Below are 24514 nucleotides of genomic sequence, written 5' to 3'. Positions count from 1 at the left end.
TATAAGACCTTCAAGGACCTCTTGAGTCCCCTCTTGACTGAGGTATTCAATGAGTTTCTTTCCTCGGGCACTCTGCCTAGGTCAATGAGGAGGTCGGCTTTGATCCTTCTGTCAAAGGGTAAAGACTCGAGCTGTATTGAGAACTGGCATCCCAAAGTGCTTCTCAATACGGACAGGAAGGTTCTGGCAGTAGTGCTGTTTAATCGGCTGGTCATGTTTGGACCCCGGCTCCTCTCGGGGGCCCAGCATTGCTCTGTTCCAGGCCGTAGCACCTTTAGTGCTGTTCTAGGTGTCCGGGAGGCAGTGGAGCAGGGTAGGGCTGGTCACTGGGAGGGGTACCGGCTGACCTTGGATCAGGCCAAAGCGTTTGATCGGGTTAATCACGAGTACCTCTGGTCTGTTCTTCTGAGGTATGGCCTGCTAGTGGGGTTTGTCAATTGGCTCAGGACATTGTACGCGGGGGCTGAGACTTTCCCACTAGTGAACGGTTGGGTCGGCCACCCATTTGAGGTTGGGTCTGGCGTCCATCAGGGTTGTCCTCTGAGCCCCTTGCTGTACGTGTTTGCCATTGATCCTTTCCTTAGGAGGATTGATGGTGGGCCTATGGCAGGGGTCGGGATGGATCGGGCGGTGCCGGAAGCCACCCTCAGGGTGGCAGCGTACGTGATGACGTCACCGTCTTTGTGTCCTCGAGGGGGGAGGCAGAGTACGTGATGGCAGAGATGGATCGCTACTCGGAAGCATCCGGGTCTGGCATCAACTGGGATAAGTGCGAAAGTCTCTGGTTAGGAAGGGGAGATCCTACATTTGGTCTCCCGGACACCCTTCCACTGCCCCAGGACTCGGCTAAAGTTCTCGGCATCAAATTTGGCCAGGGAGATTACCCCATGCAAAATTGGGTGGTCAGGCTCGATGGTGCCACTCAGAAGGTGGCCCAGTGGAAGGGTTGGTCTTTGACCCTTCGGGAAAGGGTTAACCTGATCAAAACATACCTGCTCCCTTTATTCATCTACCTGGGCAGCGTATGCATTCTGCCAGAGCCTCTCTGGACCCGGGTCTACAACCTGTTCTTCCTAATGTTGTGGGGGAACAGGTTGAACCTAATTAGGAGAGATGTCACATATCGCACGAGGAGACTAGGGGGGTTATCTATGGTCAACCCCGTGGTGTTTCTTGTAAACACCTTTGTTAAGATGAATATAGGCAACCTCTGGCAAGAGAGGGCTCCTCCGTGGGTATTCTCCTGTTGGGGATGGCTTCGGCCTTTCTTCCAGGAATGGGAGACAGGAGGGCGAGTGAAGGATCTTTGCACGCCGCACGGGCATCTTCCGGCTTACGCTACCGTGGTTCTGAAGATGATACGTCGGTAGGGTCTGGGGATGTGGGAGATCAGGACTCTGTCGAGGAGACTCCTCGATAAGAGGGTTCTGTTGACCCATTTCCAGAAGCCCCTGGCGCTCAAGGACTGCCCAAGTCGGGACCTGGAGGGAGGGTTACGTTTATTGAATTCTGACAGGATCCCCTTGAAGTTTTGTGACTTGACTTGGCACTGTTTCCACGGGAGACTGTATGTAAGGGGCAACTTGAAGAGCAGGCCACAGGTGGATAGGGGCTGCCCCCGTCAGGAGTGCAGTAACGTGCTGGAAAGCATGGAGCATTTCCTGCTTCAGTGTCCCTTTAATACAGAGGTATACAATCGGGTGGGAGCCTCCATTGGTTGGCCCAGGTTGGCACGCCTCTCCTATGCGGAATGGGTCTATGAGGCATTCAGGGACCTTGGTGGCAGGGACCGGTGCACTTTATTCTTAGTCAGCCTAGTGGTCAGGTTTCACATTTGGAATGCACGGTGTTTAGTTTCGACGGAAGAGAAAATCCTCCCCGTGGATGAGATGAATAGGAACATCCTGGGTGACCTGGTGAAGGTGCGTTCTCTGGATTATGAGAGGTTGGGCACGACTAAGGCCTCTCTCCTATGGAGAGGGTTTGTCTTTCGTTAGGGACAGTTTTCTTATTGTTAGGGTCTTTTTAGGGACAGAATAGGGAGAGGTAGGGACAGTTTCTCTGAGGGTAATTTTTAGAAAAGGAGTAGGGACAATGTAAGGACAGACTAACTATAGGGATAGTTTCTCTCTATTTGGTCGGTGCCCGGCTTATCATATCCAGTCCTTGTGGAGGGCTGTGTGTGACACTAGTAGAGTTTTTGTTTTCGGTCCAAGATAAAGTATGTACCGCTGCAGGTAACTGAACCTTAGGCTTTCGGGTATTAATATGTAGTGTTGGTTTGTAGTTATGTAGTATAAAGAGATGCTCTATGTTTTGTTTTGTATATAGGGTTAGGTGTTATAGATAGGTTGGGTGGGGGCTTATTGGGGGGAGGGGGGGATTTATGCCTCAGCCGTAGCTTGACACGTCCCGGACAATGAACATTGGGCATGGACTGTTGGTGTGGGCGTGGCCCTCAGGCTGAGGTGGGCAGGGCGTGTATTCTGGTGCAGCTTGGCTCGTCCTGGACATAGACATTGAGCACGGACTTGGGATGCAGGCGTGGCTCCCAGGCTACAGCATAGTGGGTTTGTTTGGGGTGTGTGGTGGTTTTGTCTGTTTATAGGTTTAGTTTAGGATTATGTAAGGTTTTATTCTTTAGGTGGTGGGCATCACCAAAAAAATAAAAATTAAAAAAATTAAATAAAAAAAATAAAAAACATTTAATTAAGAAAAAAAAAAAGGGCCAAAAAAAGGGTATTGGGTTGTTCTTGTTATTATTATTACTTTTTGTTGTTAGTACTATTGTTATTATATAATTGTTTTGGTGTGGAATTTTCATTTATTAGTAGAGATGAGCGAACGTACTCGGTAAGGGCGATTTCGCAATCGAGCACCGAGATTTTCGAGTACTTCACTACTCGGGTGAAAAGTACTCGGGTGCGCTGTGGGGCGGGGGGTTGCAGCAGGGAATGGGGAGGAGAGGGAGAGAGAGAGGGCTCCCCCCTGTTCCCCGCTGCTACCCCCCCCCACTACCCTCTGCAACCCCCCGCCCCACAGCGCACCCAAGTACTTTTCACCCGAATAGTGAAGTACTCGAAAATCGCGGTGCTTGATTGCGAAATCGGCCTTACCGAGTACGTTCGCTCATCTCTATTTATTAGTCAAGTTTTCTTTCTTCTTTTTTGGGATTTCAGGCTGGATCCTGTGAGTTTGGGATGTTTTCTTACATGTGGGTATATTGTTATATGTAGTATGTAGCGTATATGTATGGGTGAGGATGAGTGAGTGTAGTTTTGGAGTGCAGGTTGGTGTAGTGTGCGGTGTGTATTGTTTGGACCAGATGGACCTTTTGCTTTTGTTCCTTTGTCCTGAAGTAAGGCGAAGTCTAGTTAACACAAGTGATCATTTGTTTTGGTTTTATGTTTATGTCTTATGCCAAGTGAGCGATATTTATGTTCTGTTTATTGTTATGTTTTTCACTTTTATAATAAAAAAGATCTACAGGATGTAACTCAGGATCAGCGCAGGATAAGTAATGTATGTACACAGTGACTCCACCAGCAGAATAGTGAGCGCAGCTCTGGGGTATAATACAGGATGTAACTCAGGATCAGTACAGGATAAGTAATGTATGTACACAGTGACTCCACCAGCAGAATAGGGAGTGCAGCTCTGGAGTATAATACAGGATGTAACTCAGGATCAGTACAGGATAAGTAATGTATGTACACAGTGACTCCACCAGCAGAATAGTGAGCGCAGCTCTGGAGTATAATACAGGATGTAACTCAGGATCAGTACAGGATAAGTAATGTATGTACACAGTGACTCCACCAGCAGAATAGTGAGTGCAGCTCTGGAGTATAATAATGGATGTAACTCAGGATCAGTACAGGATAAGTAATGTATGTACACAGTGACTCCACCAGCAGAATAGTGAGTGCAGCTTTGCAGTATAATACAGGATGTAACTCAGTATCAGTACAGGATAAGTAATGTATGTACACAGTGACTCCACCAGCAGAATAGTGAGTGCAGCTCTGGAGTATAATACAGGATGTAACTCAGCATCAGTACAGGATAAGTAATGTATGTACACAGTGACTCCACCAGCAGAATAGTGAGTGCAGCTTTGGAGTATAATACAGGATGTAACTCAGGAGCAGTACAGGATAAGTAATTTATGTACACAGTGACTCCACCAGCAGAATAGGGAGTACAGCTTTGGAGTATAATACAGGATGTAACTCAGCATCAGTACAGGATAAGTAATTTATGTACACAGTGACTGCACCAGCAGTATAGTGAGTGCAGCTCTGGAGTATAATACAGGATGTAACTCAGGAGCAGTACAGAATAAGTAATGTATGTACACAGTGACTACCAGCAGAATAGGGAGTGCAGCTCTGGGGTATAATACAGGATGTAACTCAGGATCAGTACAGGATAAGTAATGTATGTACACAGTGACTCCACCAGCAGAATAGTGAGTGCAGCTTTGCAGTATAATACAGGATGTAACTCAGGAGCAGTACAGGATAAGTAATGTATGTACACAGTGACTCCACCAGCAGAATAGTGAGTGCAGCTTTGCAGTATAATACAGGATGTAACTCAGGAGCAGTACAGGATAAGTAATGTATGTACACAGTGACTCCACCAGCAGAATAGTGAGTGCAGCTTCTGGAGTTGGGTGTGTGCTGGTTAAGCTCTGCAACTTCCAGGGTGTGGTCAGAGAAGGAGGTTCTGCTGAGTTTGGATCCCAGAGAAGGTGCACTTTTCTGGGCTTTGTTGGACATGGAGTACCGCACCTCCTCCCCCCGGGGCCACTTGGGGGGAGGGAGGGAAGTGATGGCAATGGCGGCATCAGAGTCTTCCGAAAAAACTTTGCCACGGGTGCCAGAAAAGCCAGCAGTCCGCAAGAAGACAGGAGCTGCTGGAGGTAAGAAGAGACTGGGTCCGGGCCGTGGCTGCAGCAGCGTGGCTCCGTTTGTCAGCACGGCAGCTTCTGACAGCACCGGGAGTGAGATGGTTACGCGCAGCCAGACCCGCAGGAGAGCAGGTGAGCCGCAGATACCGGTAAGCACGGGAATGTGGAGTGACAAAAAGAAGGAGGAATCCGTGATTGAGCTGGCCTCCAGGCTGGCTAAAAACATCACCGACTACAACTTTGCAGGGAAAATGTTGGTGGTACAAAAAGGAAAGCTCCGTGACGCCAAAATGTTACTGGAGCAAAAAGCTTCTAAAGACAAACAGGCAGAAGCCAGGTCAGCGATAAAAAAGTGCAAAGACTGCATAAAGATGTGGGAAGCAGTGAGGGCAAAGATCCTGGAGGAGAGCGGGCCCTTTAAAGAAAAAATTCTGAACGACGACCGGTTTGCTAAGATGGCGGCAAGGTGCAGTGACCATGAGTCAAGTGATGGTGAAGCCTCAGATGAAGAGTTTGAGGATGTGCAGGAGACCCTGGAGCAGCCTGTGTGCTCTCAAGACTTGGCACCAACGCCCAGAGGCACTACAAGTCCCAGAGGCAAGCTACCTGAAGAGATTGCGCTGCCTTCCACCTCAGGGGAATCTGAGGTGGAGGAAAGAACAGGGAGATTGCAGCTACAGAAGACCCCGCAGCCGGAAGCCTCTGTACATATGGAGGGCTTCATGTTTGGCGACGAGTTGCCAGAGCAGGACACAAAGATAAAGAGAAAGAAAAAGAAACCGGAGAAGCTGCAGGAAAAGCTTGTGTTCGTTCCTGGGAGCTCTGGTCTGGCTGCAAAGTCGGATCAGAGTTCTGACCCCAAAAACCCCCCTGGCTCGGGCTCTGTGGTGGGCCTGGAGCGGGAAGTTGGGGAGAAAAGGGCCCAGCTGGTCAGACCCCCTGTCCCTGTGCTAGTTGGTAACAAGGGCAAGGAGATCAGTAAGAAAGGTGCAGTAAAGGCCAGTACAGATGCAGGTCGCGGTACCGGAAAGGAGGGTGGCAGCGGTGCCACTAATGCAGCAAGTGCTGCCTGTGATGCGGAGGGGGCTGTGGACCTAAAATCTGGGGTCTCCCATAATTTGGGAGCAAGTCAGGCCGGATCCCGCGCCTCCAGTGATGCGGAGGCAAAAAAGAAAAAAAGAAAAAGTAAAAACACAAGCAAAAATCCGGAGGTTTTACCATCTACCTCTGGAGAGGCCAGGACCCATGGACCACATGATCCAAGGAAAAAAGTGGTAGATCCGGGGATGAATGTGCGAGAGCGTGCGGCAGATGTAAGGGACAAGGCCGAGGGTACACGTTCCTCTGCAGTTGCTGGGCCTCCGGGCACCTCGGGTACCCCTGGCGGCCAGGAATCTGGAGGCCCAGGGGATAAGGTAGTTAGGCCAGAGGGGTCATGGGGTCCAGTCGCCCCTCCGGCGGCGACAACACCTGGTAGGAGTTATGCCAGTGTCGCCGCTGGAGGGGAGGGGTCCTCCTTGTCTCCAGGCTCTAGGGAGGGCGTTTTGCAACAGCGTCTCCTGGAGGCTTTACGGAAGGGGGAGAGTACAATCACAGTTGGAGGAAGAGAGGTGGATCTATCTCTCTGGAAAGAGAGACATGGCTTGGGTGCCTTCCGAGAGCAAAGGGGGGAGACCGTATGGTCCCTACCGACACCCGGGCAGGACGCAGGTCGTAGGAATGTGGTCCGTCTTCGTTGGAGAGGCAATGATGCATGCCCCCCGAGGGCAAGGGTAGTGGAGCTTCTGCTGAAGATGGGCTTCGGGGCGGTTGACATCTTTGCCCTGATCCATCCCTACGGCACGTCTGAGTTTGACATCAGTTTCGTTCGCCCAGAGGGCCTAGAAATCTTCTGGGGGAATTACGAGCTGGTGAAAAACGAGCCCGGTTGGCGAGACTTTGCCATCCAGGTGGTGTCTCGCCAGAACGGTATCAAGAAGGTGACCGTTTTGACTCGTAATGAGTCACTTTCTTGCTTTGACATCATGACGTGGCTCAGTAGGTACGGAGAGGTGACGGAGATGCCCCAAAAGAACAGGGATGAGCACGGCATATGGTCTGGGGCCTGGACGTTCATGGTCAAGCTGAAGCGTTCAGGTAACTCAGTGGCACACATACCATCTGCAGCCTTCCTCGGCAGGGATCGTATCTTGGCCTTTTACCAGGGGCAGCCGAAGCTCTGCCACAGGTGCGGCGACCCCTCACACTTGAGCGCCGCTTGTAAGACCTTGAAGTGCGCTCTGTGTGGGGGTCTTGGTCATCTAGCCGCCTCCTGTGCAGAGATTAGGTGTAACCTGTGTGGTGACCTCGGTCACCCATTTAGTCGCTGTCCGCGCTCCTTTGCCAATGCGGTCTCAGCACCTACGGATGGGGGTCATGATGTGGCCTCCGGGGGTGAGGGGACCAGCAGAGGTGGAGGAGCTCAGGAGCCAGGGAAGAACCGGCAAAAGACGCCTGCAGAGCAGAGGCGTCAGGAGAAACGCAGACGGAGCAGGGAGCTGACAGGAGCACCCACAGCAGGTGGGTCGATGGTGGCCCCTGTTCCAGAAGCAAATCTCGCGGCTGAGGCTTTGAGGGACAGCGATTTAGATGAGGAGGACAGGAGGATCCAGAGGGAGGAGACCAACTCTGCAGATTCCTCCCACTGTGAAAGTGTGGATGGGGAAGGCAAGAGATGGCTAGAGAAACGGCGTAAGCTAGGTGCCACGAGGAGGAAACGAAGGGGGGATTCAAGATCTTCTCCCACCCCGGGCCAAGTACTGGAAGGAAAAGCCTGCTCACCTCCAGTTGGACTCGCCAATAGGTTCCGAGCCCTCCGAGACATCTCTTCCTCCTCTTCTGAGGGGGAGGCAGAGGGCAAGGTTCCTAGGGCAAAGAAAGGGTCAACAGGGGGCGCTGAGTCTCCACCTCGTGAAGGCATAGTTCCTTCCGGGGTGGAGGCTACTCTGGAGCCTGGAAACAAGGACGACGGGGTCGGGGGATCCCTTGCTATGGACACATCTGTGTCCAAAAAAAGAGGCAAGGGGATTTCCTCTGACCCCGAGGAAGCGGGTGTGAGGAAGAAAGCCGTCTAATTTAATCACTCATGATGGCGGCACCCACTCCGCTGACTCTGGCATCAATTAACGTTGCCAGCATTAAGTCTGATACGGCTAGATTTGCGGCCTTTGATTTTCTCGGCCGCGTTGAAGCCGACATTTTATTTTTGCAGGAGACCAGGCTGTCCGATTTGGCAGCCATACATAAGGCAAAAAGGGAGTGGAGGTCAGGCCCTTCCTACTGGTCTCTTGCGGCCGAGCCGTATAGTGGAGTGGCGGTCCTTTTTACCGCAGCGGTTGAATGCCGACGAGTTATTGAATTAGAAATGGGAAGGTGCCTGATCTTAGATGTCCTCATGAAGGGACAAGAATTAAGACTTGTCAACATCTACGGTCCCCAGTCAAAAAAGGACAGGAAGAGTCTCTTTATGAGGATCAAGCCCTACCTTTTTACCAGCCGCCAAGTTGTCTTTGGAGGTGACTTTAATGCAGTCACGAGAGCCCGCGATAGGGGAGGCTCTGGAGACAGGCGGTTGACTTTTGACAGCGTCGCACTTAATAGCATAGCTAGCGAAGCTCGTCTGGTGGATGTCCACATCCGGCACACCCCAGGCCACGAGGGGTTCACCTATTATAGAGGTCAGAGCAGGTCTAGAATAGACAGGTTTTATTTGAAGGAGGAAGCCATCTCTTCACCAGTGTCCGTTGTTGAGGTGGAATTCTCCGATCACTGTCTAATATTGTTTTCTCTGAATGTTGCAGAGACCCCCCGGATGGGCAGAGGTTTTTGGAGACTGAATTCATCACTCCTGGAGGAAGCAGAGATAAGACAGTCCTTTGAGGATTTTCTGCAGAGCCAGGTACCATTACTGGATCTCTGTAGCAGTAAGTCAGAGTGGTGGGAGATGTTCAAGAGGAGGGCGGCGAGGTTCTTCCGAGAGCTCTCCAACCTCAGATGCCTGGACAGGTACCGCCTGTACAACGGCCTGAGGAGGAAACTCGAACATCTCGTTTCGACTGGAGGTAGCCGCGAGGAGATCTCCAGAGTGAAATCTTTGCTCAAGAAGTGCCAGTACGATAGACACGCATCCTTGGTTTTTGAGAGGGATTTCGGGAAGTACCGCTCGCCCGACCCTTACAGAAACTGTAGGATGTCAGTGAATAGTAAAGTGGTCACTGGACTGATCGATAGTACAGGATCCCTGAATCGATCCAGATCAGGGATTCTGGAGGTCGTCAGATCCTACTACTCGCAACTCTTGGGAAAGAGGGATCTAGATTCGGAAGTGATGTCGGCTTTCCTGGCTGAAACTGTCCCTGAGCCGGGGGTAGACACCTCTCTTGATGTTTTGACAGGAGAGATCAGAATAGAGGAAGTTAAACTGGCGATTGATGGGCTCCGGCTCAAAAAATCGCCAGGACCGGATGGACTAACATCCGAGTATTATAAGACCTTCAAGGACCTCTTGAGTCCCCTCTTGACGGAGGTATTAAATGAGTGTCTTTCCTCGGGCACTCTGCCAAAGTCAATGAGGAGGTCAGCTTTGATCCTTCTGTCAAAGGGTAAAGACTCGAGCCGTATTGAGAACTGGCGTCCCATAGCACTTCTCAATACGGACAGGAAGGTTCTGGCAAAAGTGCTGTTTAATCGGTTGGTCAAGTTTGCACCCCAGCTCCTCTCGGGGGCCCAGCATTGCTCTGTTCCAGGCCGTAGCACCTTTAGCGCTGTTCTTGGTGTCCGGGAGGCAGTGGAGCAGGGTAGGGCTGGTCACTGGGAGGGGTACTTGCTGTCCTTGGATCAGGCCAAAGCGTTTGATCGGGTTAATCACGAGTACCTCTGGTCAGTCCTTCTGAGATATGGCCTGCCAGTGGGGTTTGTTGATTGGCTGCGAACATTGTATGCAGGGGCTGAGACTTTCCCGCTGGTGAACGGTTGGCTTGGCCGCCCTTTTGAGGTGGGTTCCGGTGTCCGTCAGGGCTGTCCTCTAAGTCCCCTGTTGTATGTGTTTGCGATAGATCCCTTTCTTAGGAGGGTTGATCGTGGACCTATAGCAGGGGTCGGGATGGACCGGGCGGTGCCGGAGGCTACCCTGAGGGCAGTGGCATACGCCGATGATGTCACGCTCTTCGTATCCTCAAGGGAGGAGGCGGAGTTTGTGGTGTCGGAGGTGGATGCCTACTCAGAGGCATCCGGGTCCAGAGTCAACTGGGATAAGTGCAAAAGTCTCTGGTTAGGAAGGGGGGATCCTGTGTTTGATCTCCCGGACACTCTTCCGGTGCCCCAGACTTCAGCAAAAGTTCTTGGCATCAAATTTGGCCAGGGGGATTACCCCATGCAAAATTGGGTAGACAGGCTGGATGGTGCCACTCAGAAGGTAAACCAGTGGAAGGGTTGGTCTTTGACCCTTCGGGAAAGAGTTAGCCTGATCAAAACATACCTGCTCCCTTTATTCATCTACCTGGGCAGCGTATGCATTTTGCCAGAACCTCTCTGGACCCGGGTCTACAACTTGTTCTTCCTAATGTTGTGGGGGAATAGGTTGAACCTGATCAGGAGAGATGTTACATACCGCACGAGGAGACTAGGGGGGTTATCTATGGTCAACCCCGTGGTGTTTCTTGTAGACACCTTTTTTAAGATCAACATAGGCAACCTCTGGCAAGAAAGGGCTCCTCTGTGGGTCTACTCCTGCCGGGGATGGTTTCGGCCCTTCTTCCAGGAATGGGAGACAGGAGGGCGAGTGAAGGACCTTCGCACGCAGCATGGATATCTCCCGGCTTACGCTACCTTGGTTCTGAAGGTGATACGCCGGTGGGGTCTGGGGATGTGGGAGATCAGGACTCTGACGAGGAGGCTCCTCGACGAAAGAGTCCTGTTGACTCATTTCCAGAAGCCCCTGGCGCTCAAGGACTGCCCAAGTCGGGACCTGGAGGGAGGGTTACGTTTACTGAATTCAACCCGGGTCCCCTTGAAGTTTTGGGACTTGGCTTGGCGCTGCTTTCACGGGAGACTGTATGTAAGGGGTAACTTGAAGAGCAGGCCTCTGATTGACAGGGGTTGCCCCCGTCAGGAGTGCAGCGATGTGCTGGAAAGCATGGAGCATTTCCTGCTTCAGTGCCCCTTTAATACAGAGGTATACCAACGGGTAGGGGTCTCCATAGGCTGGCGTCAGCTGGCACACCTCTCCTATGCGGAGTGGGCTTATGGAGCGTTCAGAGGCCTTGGTGGCAGGGACCGCTGCACTTTATTCCTAGTTAGCCTAGTGGTCAGGTTCCACATCTGGAGTGCACGGTGTTTAATCTCGACGGAGCTGAAAGTCCTCCCCGTGGATACGGTATGTAGGAACATCCTGGGTGACCTGGTGAAGGTGCGTTCTTTGGAGTATGAGAGGCTGGGCACATCTAAGGCTTCTCTCCTATGGAGAGGGCTTGTATTTCGTTAGGGACAGTGTTTTCTTAATTTTCTAGGGGAAGAGTAGGGAGAGAGAAGGGACAGGATAGGGAGAGAGGAGGGATAGGGCAGGGACAGTTTTCCATGAAGGGTCAGACTGAGGGGCAGACTAAGGACAGTCTAGGGCAAATTAGGGAGAGAATAGGGAGAAAATGCAAGGGATAGTACATTGTGATGTCTGTGCCCGGCTTATCACCTCCAATCCCGGTGGGGGGCTGTGAGTGCACCATGAAGCTTTTTGTTTTGATTTGGGCAAAATGAAATGAAGTAGGGCTGCAGGAGAGCCGACCTTAGGCTTTCGGGTTATGTATATAGTATATATTATGCATGTTGATATTGGAGTGTATTATGCTTTTGTATATATTGTATATATTCACGTTTTGGGTGGTAGGTAGGTTGGGTGGGGGAGTTGGGGGGAGTGGGATTCACGCCTTGAGCCGTAGCCTGGCACGTCTCGAACATTGAACTCTGGGCACGGACTGGTGGAGCGGGCATGGCCCCCAGGCTGCGGCGGGCACTGTGTGGTATTTATTAAAAAAAAAAAAACCCTGGTGTGGCTTGGCACGTCCTGAACTAAGAACTCTGGGCACGGACTGATGGAGCAGGCTTGGCCCCCAAGCTGCACTGGGGACCCAAAAAAAAAAAAAAAATTTTTTTTTAGTTCGTTTTATGCCAGTTGGCTCAGTCTTTCTGTTTGAATTTGCTTATTTATGTTGCTATTTCAGTTATTTCTGCTGTTTATGTTATTGCTTAAGTTTTGTTCTGTGTGGCTACAGTGCGGTACGGCTGGACCTGGAGTTATAGTTTACAGGGTTTATGTAGTTATAGTTTCCTTAGTTTTATATTTTAGGTATATAGTTGTATATTGTGTTATATGTAGAGTGTGTATGTGTGTGGGTGTGTACGGCGGGGACGAAACCCGGATATGGACATTTACTTTGTTTATGGATCACGGACTGTGGGGGAAGGGCCTTATATTGCTTTATATGGTTATTCTTATTGTTACAGTTTGTCTTTGTTGTGTTTTTTACTTTTATAATAAAAGATCTACAGGATGTAACTCAGGATCAGTACAGGATAAGTAATGTATGTAAACAGTGACTCCACCAGCAGAATAGTGAGTGCAGCTCTGGAGTATAATACAGGATGTAACTCAGGATCAGTACAGGATAAGTAATGTATGTACACAGTGACTCCACCAGCAGAATAGTAAGTGCAGCTCTGGAGTATAATACAGGATATAACTCAGGAGCAGTACAGAATAAGTAATGTATGTACACAGTGACTCCACCAGCAGAATAGTAAGTGCAGCTCTGGAGTATAATACAGGATATAACTCAGGAGCAGTACAGAATAAGTAATGTATGTACACAGTGACTCCACCAGCAGAATAGTGAGTGCAGCTCTGGAGTATAATACAGGATGTAACTGTAACATTAAAACAAGAAGGTCGTGGTTCTATTTCTAATAAAGACATAGGTGCTCATGTGCAACCTGCTCTAACAATAAGGAAAGTTGTGGAGAAGGAAGATGAATCTCAAGCTGCACCCACCTCCATACCCTCCCCTCCAGCTGATGACTCTACCTGGAGAGCATTTCTCACCTGTTAACCTACAAATCTCTTGTACCTGGATGGGGACACTTTTCTCCTGCACCGGGTTCTGGGCGGTACACAGGAATTCCATGTCCCTGGAGGATTTCGTCACTGATATCTGGATGATGCTCCCAGTATTACACAGCTTATACTCAGTGTTGTTTCTTATTCTACATTTCCAAGTATAGGAGACATCTGATAGATGTGATGGGACAGAACAATGAAGGGTAACATTACAGCGGTCTGTGGTGTTCTCCATCACGTCAGTCCTTACAACTGGGAGGGGAATGGGCTCTGAAATAAGAGAATATATATATATTAGTCTTATCTTCTTCTCTGCCCTAGATAACAAGAACTGCTCACCCAGGGCTGTGTTGCAGATTGCATGTTAGGTTATACCTGTGACGTGGTTAGATAGACTACCTGTAAGATTGTGGTATAATGTAATACTATGATATTACATAATACTGTAGGAGCGCTCAAACCATCGCAAGTTCATGTCCACTATGGGGACTAAAGAAAAAACTTAAATTAATTAATAAAACTTTTAGGCTGGGCTCCCACTGGGTGTAAATCCCTCGGAAATCTTGTGGAAGGACCGCACAGAAAACCCACTGAATTTCCGCAGCAGAAATGCAGCTCCAAAACTTGTGCCGCTCAGCGTGGGTTTTGAAGCGGCTTCACCACCTGTAATCTGCTGCGGCCATCTCTCCCCATAGAAAGGAGAGATAGCCACAGCAGAGACGGCGATAAATTTGACATGATTTGATTTTCGTGGAGCATGTCAGTTTCAGTGCAGCTTAGCCACAACGGCTTCTCCGCAGGGCGTGGATGAGATTTTTGAAAATCTCGCCTACTTTGCTGCTTAATCCTGCAATAAAATTGCAGGCGGAAATTCCGCCTAGTGGCAACCCAGCCTTAGAAAAATTATTAAATAAAATAAAAAGGTATTACATTTTTTTTTTAAATAAACTTTTTCCCCATATTTATAAAAAAAAAAGGAGGAAAATATTTGGCATCACTGTAAAAAAAACGATCTATCAAAGTAACATATTATTTATCCTGCACAGGGAAAATAGTCAGGGAAAAAGTGCATATCAGAATTGCTCTTTTTTTGGTCACACCCGTCTCCAAGAAAAAAAAAATGATAAAAAGGGATCAAAACTTCATATGAACTCCAAAATAGTAGCAGTAGAAACTGCAAGACATCCCGCAAAGAACAAGCCCTATCACAACTCCGTCAGCGGAAAAATAAAACTTCTGGCTGTCAGAAGTTGGCGGCAGAAACTAATTTAATGTTCATCCAAAGATACTTCATTTTTAAAAGTAATACAGCAACAGAAAAAAACTATATAAATTTGGTATCATCATGATTGTTCTGACCTAGAAAGAATAAAGTTATGTCATTTTTGCTGCAGTCTGTACATCGTAAAAACAAGACTCTCCAACAGGTGGCAGAATTGTGTGTTTTTTTTTCCATTTTACTCCACTTAGAATCTTTAAAAGGTTTTTCAGTACATTATGTGGCATATTATATAGTAACATTTGAAAAATACAATTCATCCTACAAAACAAGCCCTCAGGCATCTAAGTCGATGGATAAATAAGAGTAATCATTTTTTGAAAGTGCAGTGGAAAAAAGGAAATAGAAAAAAAAAGGTAATTGAGGGGTTAAAAACCCCAAAACGTATAATACAGGCTCCTGCTTCCCTGGCTACAGTCCCAGAGCAAGTGTCCACTCCCCATCTATAGTCCTCATCAACTACCACCTGCAATCTTCTCTCAGGCACTCCTGGAGGCTAGAGCGCTGCTGCCCCCTGCTGGAGAAAGAGATAAGGTATACTTATTGGAATTCTTATCTTTTGGCTAAGAGGATCTTATGGCTGCCTCTCCATGGGCGATTTTTCACTTCGTTTCCTGCAGTGATAATCTGGCCGCGAGAAACGCAGTGAACGCTTTCCATAGACTTAAATAGAAAGTGCAGCCCCGCCGTCCACGAGCGGAGAATCATAGCGCATCTCCGCTCAGGGGATTTAAATCGCAGCATGCTGCGCTTAGCTATGATTCTCCATGGTGAGCCTATCTGTCAGATAGGCTCAGCGCGGAGAGTTGTCAGCTCTCACCTGCTTCCCCGCGGCGTCTCCCGCGGCAGAGATCTACCGCGGGATATCGCTACGCCCGTGGACAGGAGGCCTATAGGACTCAGAAGGATGAGGTTGAGTCCAAGGCTTCTGAATCCAGGACACATGGCGGTGGGGAGGGGTTATATGAGTTCAGTGTGAATACTCACCATAGACAGTGACATTGAATGAATGGACATCTGTTCTTCCATTTGTATCTGCAACCTCAATAGTATAAATCCCGCTGTCCTCCAGGGTCAGATTCATTATAGTCAGTGTAAGTAAGTCATCAGATAGTTGTAGCCGACCCCTGAACTGCGAGGAATATACACGATACGGTTTGTCAGAATTGTCCAGTATTGTAAGACGTGATCCACTCTTATCAAACTTCCAGGAAATGGTCCTCACAGTTCCTGTCTTCAGTGAAGAATAAGAAATGCTGACAGAGCCGTGTAGTAGAGCGTGCTGGCGGTCCTGGGTGTTGGCTTCACCTCCTGCAAAAACACAACATACAAGACTATCTGTCACATGTATAGAAGGTCTATGGTGGACTACTAATAAATCTAAACCTCTGTGTAGTGACCCAGTACATCATCCTGGTCCCCTCCATAAATGTCATACATGTTTTGTCTTATGTAGATGCACTGTGCAAAGCCTGTCTTGTTTTTCCTAGTATGTGTGTTGCACAGCTGCGGTGCTTGGAAGGTTAACTCTGATAAAATCATTGCCTGCATGTAAATGTATCAGTCTGTCATGTCATGTGATATGAGTGAAGGTATAAATAGGAGAGCAGGAAAGGAGTTCAAATCCATCTACAGGAGAAGAGAGTGCCAACTCAGAGTCACATGGAAGCACCTTCAGCTTCCTTGTGGTGAAGATGGAAGTGGAGGAGACACATTCCATAGGAACTGAGATCTGGATGTAAGTGAAGTGAGCCCCAAAGCTTAAAATAGAGCAACCGTAAGCGATTCAGCATAGAAAGACTCAGTGCAGATGTAATAGTTCAAATCCACAAGTTTATCCTATATGGCCGGCCAAGGCCAGGATCACCGTATAGAAGTACTCTATAGTCACACCCATGTGGGGTGTTTTTGCTAATCCTTAAAGGGGCTGTCCCGCGCCGAAACGGTTTTTTTTTTTTTTCAACCCCCCCCCCCCCCCCCCCCCCGTTTGGCGCGAGACAACCCCGATGCAGGGGTTAAAAAAGAACACCGGACAGCGCTTACCTTAATCCCCGCGCTCCGGTGACTTCTTACTTACCCGGTGAAGATGGCCGCCGGCATCTTCTCCCTCGGTGGACCGCAGGGCTTCTGTGCGGTCCATTGCCGATTTCAGCCTCCTGATTGGCTGGAATCGGCACGTGACGGGGCGGAGCTACACAGAGCTACACGGAGCCCCATTGAGAAAAGCAGAAGACCCGGACTGCGCAAGCGCGTCTAATTTGGCCATTAGACGGCGAAAATTAGACGGCAACCATGGAGACGAGGACGCCAGCAACGGAACAGGTAAGTGAAAAACTTTTGATAACTTCTGTATGGCTCATAATTAATGCACAATGTACATTACAAAGTGCATTAATATGGCCATACAGAAGTGTATAGACCCACTTGCTGCCGCGGGACAACCCCTTTAAAGTAAATAATTGCTGCCAGAATGTCTGTGGAGTGACCCTTCCCCCTAACCTCCTCTGGAGTGCTCCCAGTCCAGGAGCGGTGCCATACAGATAATGTGGACTGTAGGACCGGTTTCATCCTATGTATCCTCCCTGACCTCTGATCTCTGTTCTACCTTCACTGTGAAGAAGTGTTATATTAATGTTTATCCAAGTAAAGTTAGGCCGGGCCCTAACCATTCATTGGGGCCCGAGGTACTATAAACCAGTGTCTGTCTTTATTGTCTGCCGTGTAGCATGCCAGTGCGTGGGCATGCCACCATGACAACTACTACCCCTATCATCCTGTTTATTGGCATTCCCTATCCTAGGGATGTCCAATGTGGACTGCAATCCTGCTCTGGCCTTGGCTATGTGTCATCCCTCAGGGAAGAGAGACTAGTAAGTGCCACCATGACAAGTCAACACTGAACCCTCCCAGCTCTCCACATGTGTCAAGTGACCAGGGTACCCCTTTGGGGTGTTGTACTCTGTGTAATAAAAGTTCCATTACTGTCTCATGGAGGGTGGGGGGGGGGGGAGTTGTAAAGTTATTTGCACCAGAGTATGGGGTAAAAAAAAGTACAAAATTTTGCAGAAGGCTTGCTTGCAAGGCTCTTGTGACTTTACGGCTGCTCCGCCAGTTTGTGCCACTATCTCGGAAGGGGAGTGTGATTCATCAGGAGGGGGCGTGACCACCCTTGACTGACACAGTCATGTATAATTTTTTTTGCCAGAAACCGTTGTAAATGATACCAGAAACATTTTGTCAATTCGCTGCCAGCATGCACTTTCTTCAGTTGGTCGTGTCCTGACTAGATAGGGTAATATATCCTTGCTGCTTTTGGCTGAGGTTGTGGTTGGTGATTGACAGCTCTGACATAAAATCACAATCAGATGTGGGGTCGGTGTTCTCTTCCTTCATCTTTCTCCTGGATCTGGTCCAGACCTTTTTCCTCCCAGTATTGTTCCTTGGGTTTTGGACGAACCTTTTTTAGGGTGCGTTTCTTACTAGCGATGCGATTTAATGCAGATTGCCGGGCTGCACCTGCACTTGTAATTATCTAAAAAACATCCACTGAAACGGGCCATATGGATGTAAACAGTCACTGAAAGGGGTCAGAGGAGGACGTCAAGAATCGTTCTGATGAACAGTAGCGGAACAGTCAAGAGTAGCTGAATACAACGCTGGAGCTCCAACTAACATGTCCGAATGGAACAACTGCTGTTCCTTAGAACAGATGGATTATAATAGCAGATGACCAGTTACAGCGCCATTGTGTCTAAGAGACACAGAAGGGCAGCCGCCAACGCCCATGTAATAGCCCCATCAGGGTGCCTGTAGATACAGGGTTTCTCACTGCATAATGCAGGCTGATCAGCACCTCAACTTGTCAATTCAAACACAGCAGCCCTTAGTTATGAATGTGTTTCTGATAGGTTTGTGGCTAAACTGCGCCACAATTAAGGCACACGGAGTCTTAGACACATTTACAAATAGTTTGCACCAAAAAGAAGAAAAAAATCCGACAAGATCGCAATTTTTTCCCCCAAAAGTGGGTGTGGCAAACTTCTGTCTATCTTTCTGACACATTTATGAAATTACTACAAGAAAGAGTCGCTAAAAACTGGAGCTACTCAAACCTAATAACAGTTTATGTAAATGAAGCAATATTTGGTAAAACTTTTGGACACATTATCGGTTTTGGTGCGTTTTATGGTGCAGATCCAACTACATGGATTTTTTTTTTCTTGACTTTTGCCCCCATTTTTGCTTTATTATCATTATTTTGACTGCTGACTGATTATTTTACACCAGTAGATGATGCGGAATACTATTTTTGGAGCAAAATTTTCAAATGCATTTTGGAGCAGTAGCAAGGTTAAGCAGAAATTGGCGCAGTTTGTGGTGTAAAAGGTGGCACTCTGTGAACCTCAGACTCGTAAGCTCGCTGAGGTGCGGCGTTCTCACACAGAAGGCGTTCAACAATCTGCTCCTGGAACTGCAGGAAGGCGAGCGTTCTCTGGGAGTTCTTGTAGGTTGTGTAGGCATTACCTTTTAATACCATTGGATAACAGCCGTCACGTGCCCGGGGCCACTCACTGCGCCCCCCCCCCCCCCCCCCCCCCGGTGTCAGTTACAGGCTCTCAGCTCCCTTTAGTAGCCAAGAGCAGGGAGATTTTAAATTTCCCTGGGCCCTCCCCAGCTTCTGCGAATGCGTCTGACATTTTGTCGGCAGGCGTGCGTCGAAGCCAGGGTGAGGTCCATGCAGGAAGAGATCGTTGGGGGACATAGCGAAGGCCTTAGGTAATTAATTATATCTCCGCTCATTGATTGGATCCATGAGGGGAGATGAAAATTTATGTTTTAATTTTTTTTTTTTTTTACGTTCACGTGATTGCCGTTATTCGTTAAATAATGATGTGATCGGAGACCGCACATTGTGGCCCCCGGTGACCGCCCCTCCCAGAATGTGCAGCTTTATTCTACAGGGCCAACGTGATTTCACAGCCCTGTAGAATAAAGCCCAGACGACCAGTACGTGAAAACACGTATGGGTGGTCACTAAGGAGTTAACACATTATTTTACTACTTTATTATAAATATTTTATATATATTATTTTGGTTTTACTACTTTGTACCATTTTATTCAACCTAATTAACCTCTTCCTTAAAAATAAATTGTATTAACATTGCGTGACCGCACTTCCTGTCATTGGAGCGCAGATATATTCGCCTTTTTAACGCTAATGTTTGAGCCCATGATTGAACTCATGCTGATACTTCTGGTAAGAGCTAACCTATAATCGTAAATACTTATCTTGCTCCAGTAAATTCTGCATCTTACATGTGATTGATAAAGAAGGTCTTTAATCCCCCAAAACGTGTTCCACCCTCCAACCCCGTTATGTATCATGAATAAAACTGTGTTTATCCAATCCCTGTGGACCTGGACCTTAAAGAGACGGCATTGATAGTGTGATTTATCGTACCTGGATTAGGGAGACACTCCCACTATGGAGTGGGTATATTCTACCACATATGATTATTGCTTTTAACCCCTAGATCGCTGGGACTTATTTTCTTCTCTGGTTTTGCCCATCAACGTAAATTAGAGATATGGAGTCAAGTCGTAGAACCACAATGCTCAGTAGAGTGACAAGGACTCCTCAATCTAGTGATTGCTTGAGGTCATCTGAGGGCGTCTCAGATGACAATATGCAATCTTACTGCCCCCCCTCCCCCATATGTCCCATTATAATCAAAGAAAACCCACCTAGCACAAGTAGGATCAGTGCTGTAACTGGAGCGTAGAGGCTTCTTGTGAGTCTCTGCAGCTTCATGGTGATGGTGACAAGATGAACGTGGTGGTGGAGATTGAGGAAATAAATGATGGACAGGAAATGACCGCGTTGGTGTTGCACAATATGATGCAGTTAATGAAGAGACTGTACCCAGTTTAATAGAGAAAGCAAAGCTTTACTGGAGGTGTATATATACTTTGGACTCTAGTGAGACTTCTGATAGATATAAAAGCAAGTTCCTTCAATTGGCAAATATGTAAGGGCCCCCGCTAATGTGTACAAACACATGCTGATACATGCGAATGCCATAGAGATATAATAGAAAAATTGTGCCAAAATTTGGAATGGGTGTCAAAATTTGGGACTAAGCAGGCTCATGGGGAAATATTTGATTGCTTGATACTCAGAGTCAATGTCTGCTGAGGAGTGAGCTGTGGAAGAGCCGGACTAGAGAGAGGGGAAGCTGTTGCCTGCATTACCAGAAGAGAGCGGATGTGTAGAGACTGCAAGAGGGGACCACAGGACTGAGACAGCACCAGCAGAGGAGTCAGGAAGCTGCTGGATGTGAAGGAAGAGGAACAGGATCACTACACCCCAGAGCACAGGAATACCCACCAGCAGGAGGAGCCCTCTTGAGACTCCAGGCAATGCGTATGATCACTGAGGTCAGTGGACGCTGTGACCCCTGCAAATCAACTTGTAGGTGAGGCTGGCCTTTACTGTTATTTTATGTGTGCACATCAAAAAGGGTTAAAAGTAATTACCCAGCAGGGAACAGAACCACACCAGGAAAATTGGACTGTCGTTAAGTTTATGTCGCCTGAACCCCTGTTCATGAACTAAGATATTTATGTATAGGGGAAAGTAACATGGTGGCTCAGGGAGCAGGCGAGCCTAAGATAAGAGACATTACAAGTAATGTAATGCTGTAATCAGAGACTCTGATCCCTGACATCTCTCCTTCCTGTCGGCAGTCCTGCACATGGCGAAGACACCAGGGAAGAGGCCAGGAGCCGCCAGAGCTACAGACTGTGAAATACTTGATAGGGTGAGGTTGCTGCTCAGAGGGAGGTTCGGGGTGGGGAGGGCACAAATAGGGAACAATATTACTACTGTGTCCACTAAGAGAGTCACTATTACTACTCAGGCCATTAAGGGGGACACTATTGCAACACCCCAGAGGAATGACCCTAGACACTTGACTAACGAGAAGAGCTGGATAGGGTTAAGTGCTGACTTGTTATGGCAGCACTTACCAGGCTCTGGTCCCAGAGGGATGACACATAACCAAGGCCAGAGCAGGATTGCAGGGCAGCTTCGATACCCTTAGGCCGCCTGCAGACGGGACCCGACCCGAGCGCCTGCAGAGAGCAGCGCGTACTCACCCGCGGCCTCGGCTGTTTGATGCGCCGGCTTGCCGGGCAGCAGGCGCATGCGCAGACCGGAGCCAGTGTCTGGGCAGTGATGTTTCTCGCAGAGCCCCGCAGAGAAATAGAGCATGCTGCGGTTTGTTTGGCACGCGAGATTTCGCGCTGACAAACCACGGCCGTCTGCCTAGGATTGCATTTGCTTCCAAGGGCGGAAATTCCACAGGAAATCCTGCCACGGAATTTCCGCCCGTCTACAGCCAGCGTTAGGATAGAGAATGCCAACTGTTCCCACACACCAGTATGCAGAGAATAACACACAGAGGCCTATGTATAGTACCGCAGGTCCCCAGGAATGCTTAGGGCCCGGTATAACTTTAATTGGAAAAATAACTTTAACAAACAGGTATTCAAGGTAATGCAGGTACAATTCTCTTAAGTACGAGTAGACTAGAGCGCAGAGGTCCGGGAGGATACACAGGGTGAAACTGGTCCCACAGTCCATATTATCTGTATGGCACCGCTCCTGGACTGGGAGCACTCAAGAAGAGGAAGGGAATAGGGGTTACTCTGCAGACTCTCTGGCAGACAATTATTTAATTGAAAGACTTAGTAATAACACCATGCACAGCAGGCACATGGGTGTGTCTCAGTAGAGTACCTCTGTGCGGTGATCCTGACTCTGGACGGCCGCACAGGAAGAGATGTGTAGTATGAATTGGTACCTGTATGGTGGGTTCCTCTACACAGAACTGTTCACTTTTGTCTTGCTGCGGTCTTTTCCTTTCGGATGGTCCAGGAGCATGCTCTCTGTGTCTTTAACAGCCGTGTTCTCAAGCTGGATGGGGAAGTCCTCACTGACACACAAGGAGTGAGTCTGGTGATACGTGCCAACAGCAGTCCCCGAGACAAGTCTCTTCTCCACATGCTTCAATGAGACTCCTGCATTAAACCGCAGCATGGGAAAAAAGACATATTTTTATATGCTAATACACCGTATAGTGCAACTGCAATTGCTGCTGTTGAATATATACATTGGTATTTAACAGCATTGCTCATCATGATTGTCCAGGCAGTAAAATCCTTACAATTTTTTCTAATTTGGATCAAGTGTGTCTGACCCAATTTATGACAAAAATTGTGGGGAAATCAAATTTTCCATAATGCCTGGAACAGAGGTCAGCGTGCAGCCAAACAGCAGCCTTGATGCTTTGATGACGTCACCAAATGTGTCTTTAATCTTACAGAAGAACTATTTCTCATGAAAAATGGCCTTGAAGACGGCCTTGCATTCTTATAACAGAACAATATTATGCGCTAAGAAAAAGACTGTGAATAGCTGTATGAAGAACAGGTTACAAAACGTAAAATGGAGGACAGAAAATCATTTAACCCCTTAACGACCAGCCCATTGCCTTTTTACGTCCTGCCCAAGTGGGCTTTATTCTCTGAGGACGTAAAAACATGCATCCTACAGAGAATAAAGCCCCGTGGGCTATGGACGTGACAGCTCCATGCTGTCGGTGCCTGCAGGTAGCCGACAGCATGGAGCTATCATCCCAGGCTGCGGGGACCGCCCCCCCCCCCCCCCTGGCATTGCGATCGGCGCTATCCAATGGATAGCGCCGATCGCAGTAAAGTGAAAAAAAGTACTAAAAAAGTTAAAGATTCAGCTGCCCTGATGGATCGGATCCATCAGGGCAGCTGAAATTACTCACCCGCCTTCTCTGGGGTCTTCTGCGCTGACAGAGTCCTCCCGGACCCGCCGCCGCTCTTCTGCGCATGCGCGCCAGACGATGACGTCACACGCATGCGCAGAAGCCCGGGAGCCACCGGCAAATTTAAAATCTCCTGGCTCCCGGCTCCTGAAGGTAGCCGGGAACCAGGAGATATTACCGGGGACCGCGGTGAGCGGTCCCCGGGCCCGCAATCGCCGTTATCCATTGGATAGTGGCGATCGCGAAAAAGTTTCAAAAGTAAAAAAAAAAGTGCTAGTTTCACCTCCCCTCATGGATCCGATCAATGAGGGGAGGTGAAAATACTCACCTCAGGTCCCACGATGTCCCCGGTGTCCCGGGACCCGAAGTCCCCCTCTGCGAATGCGCGCCCGATGATTGACATCGGGCACGTGCACAGAGGGGCTCGAGCCCCGGGAAATTCAAAATCCCTCTTCTCCTGGCTGCCATGTGTAGCCATGAGCAGAGAGATTATACCGGGGACATGATCACTGTCATCCAATGGATAACAGTGATCATGTAAAGTTAAAATAAAAGTGTAAAAAAGATTAAAAAAAAAAAGTAAAATAAAGTTTTAAAAAGTTTAAAAAAAGTTTAAAAAGCGTACGTTTCATCTCCCCTCACGGATCATATCCGTGAGGGAGGATGAAAGTACGTACATAAGGCCTCCAGATTTATCCGCGGACCTTACCCCAGCTTCTGCGCCCGTCGCCAAAATGGCGGACGCATACGCAAAAGCTGTGGATTGCCAGGATAATTGAAATTCTCCCTGCTCCTGGCTACAAAACTGAGCCAAGAGCCCGGAGATTTCACGGGGGGCCGCGGTGAGCGGTTCCTGGTCATGTGTTCGCCATTATACAATGGATAATGGCGATCACGTAAAAGTTAAAAAAAAAAATAATTGAAGTTTCATCTCCCCTCACTGATGCGATCGGTGAGAGGAGATGAAACTTTTTACCGGAGGCCTCCGTATTTTAACCCCGACGAGATCCTCTTCCGTGAACTTACCCGGATTCTGCACATGTGACCACCAGCAAAATGCTGGACACATGCGCAGGAGTCGGGGAGCCCAGGAAACTTAAAATCTCCTTGCTCTCAGCGACCAATGGTCGCCGAGAGCCTGGAGCAGTGACGGGTGGCATCGTTGAGCGGTCCCCAGTCACGTGATAAAAAAGTAGCGATCTAACATAGGTCGGTCTCACATGACCGGATAGGAATTACGGATTCCGCATGCGTCTAATCTGCGGTAATACGCAGATCAATCGCATTGGATTACACAATTCCGCTCACATTAGCG

The 24514-nt window shown here is 48.5% G+C and overlaps 1 protein-coding gene across 1 annotated transcript in view; it reads right to left on the bottom strand.

Moving 5' to 3' along the window:
• The window catches only part of LOC136631642 (SLAM family member 5-like), a 36511-nt gene extending 16303 nt beyond the window's left edge, over positions 1-20208 (bottom strand). The window contains exons 1-3 of the mRNA XM_066605927.1: positions 20087-20208; positions 15328-15651; positions 13047-13331 (exon numbers count right to left, since the gene is read on the bottom strand). Coding sequence (XP_066462024.1) covers positions 13047-13331; positions 15328-15651; positions 20087-20153 — 676 coding nt within the window. The 5' untranslated portion in view covers positions 20154-20208. The remainder of the gene's footprint in view (positions 1-13046; positions 13332-15327; positions 15652-20086) is intronic.
• Between the last annotated feature and the right edge of the window lie 4306 nt (positions 20209-24514).

Source organism: Eleutherodactylus coqui, chromosome 6 (assembly GCF_035609145.1).
Source record: "Eleutherodactylus coqui strain aEleCoq1 chromosome 6, aEleCoq1.hap1, whole genome shotgun sequence".
NCBI lineage: Eukaryota > Metazoa > Chordata > Amphibia > Anura > Eleutherodactylidae > Eleutherodactylus > Eleutherodactylus coqui.
Note: the sequence above shows the minus strand (reverse complement) of the source record. Positions and strands in the feature narration are given on the sequence as shown.